The sequence below is a fragment of the Bison bison genome, unplaced genomic scaffold, assembly GCF_000754665.1.
Source record: "Bison bison bison isolate TAMUID 2011002044 unplaced genomic scaffold, Bison_UMD1.0 scf7180017864291, whole genome shotgun sequence".
NCBI lineage: Eukaryota > Metazoa > Chordata > Mammalia > Artiodactyla > Bovidae > Bison > Bison bison.
Window position 1 is genome coordinate 1,202,197 of NW_011494863.1, and position 916 is coordinate 1,203,112.

The 916-nt window shown below is 58.7% G+C and overlaps 1 protein-coding gene across 1 annotated transcript in view; it reads left to right on the forward strand.

Moving 5' to 3' along the window:
* The window catches only part of PURA (purine-rich element binding protein A), a 1,563-nt gene extending 661 nt beyond the window's left edge, over nucleotides 1-902 (forward strand). Inside the window, exon 2 of the mRNA XM_010850612.1 lies at nucleotides 5-902. Coding sequence (XP_010848914.1) covers nucleotides 5-796 — 792 coding nt within the window. The 3' untranslated portion in view covers nucleotides 797-902. The remainder of the gene's footprint in view (nucleotides 1-4) is intronic.
* Nucleotides 903-916: the final 14 nt, after the last annotated feature.

Here is a 916-nt window from a genome sequence, read left to right on the forward strand (position 1 = left end):
GCAGGAGCTGGCCTCCAAGCGGGTGGACATCCAGAATAAGCGCTTCTACCTGGACGTGAAGCAGAACGCCAAGGGCCGCTTTCTAAAGATCGCTGAGGTGGGCGCGGGCGGCAACAAGAGCCGCCTTACTCTCTCCATGTCAGTGGCCGTGGAGTTCCGCGACTACCTGGGCGACTTCATCGAGCACTACGCGCAGCTGGCCCCCAGCCAGCCGCCCGACCTGGCCCAGGCGCAGGACGAGCCGCGCCGGGCGCTCAAGAGCGAGTTCCTGGTGCGCGAGAACCGCAAGTACTACATGGATCTCAAGGAGAACCAGCGCGGCCGCTTCCTGCGCATCCGCCAGACGGTCAACCGGGGGCCCGGCCTGGGCTCCACGCAGGGCCAGACCATTGCACTGCCCGCACAGGGGCTCATCGAGTTCCGCGACGCTCTGGCCAAGCTCATCGACGACTACGGAGTGGAGGAGGAGCCGGCTGAGCTGCCCGAGGGCACCTCCTTGACTGTGGACAACAAGCGCTTCTTCTTCGATGTGGGCTCCAACAAGTACGGCGTGTTTATGCGAGTGAGCGAGGTGAAGCCCACCTACCGCAACTCCATCACCGTGCCCTACAAGGTGTGGGCCAAGTTTGGACACACCTTCTGCAAGTACTCGGAGGAGATGAAGAAGATTCAAGAGAAGCAGAGGGAGAAGCGAGCTGCCTGTGAGCAGCTTCACCAGCAGCAGCAGCAGCAGCAGGAGGAGACAGCCGCTGCCACCCTGCTGCTGCAGGGTGAGGAAGAAGGGGAAGAAGATTGATCAAACTGAATGGAAAAAACCCACACACACATGCACACACACACACACACACAGCCACACACAGAGAAACTATACTGTAAAGAAAGAGAGAAAATAAAAAGTTAAAAAAGTTAAAAATAA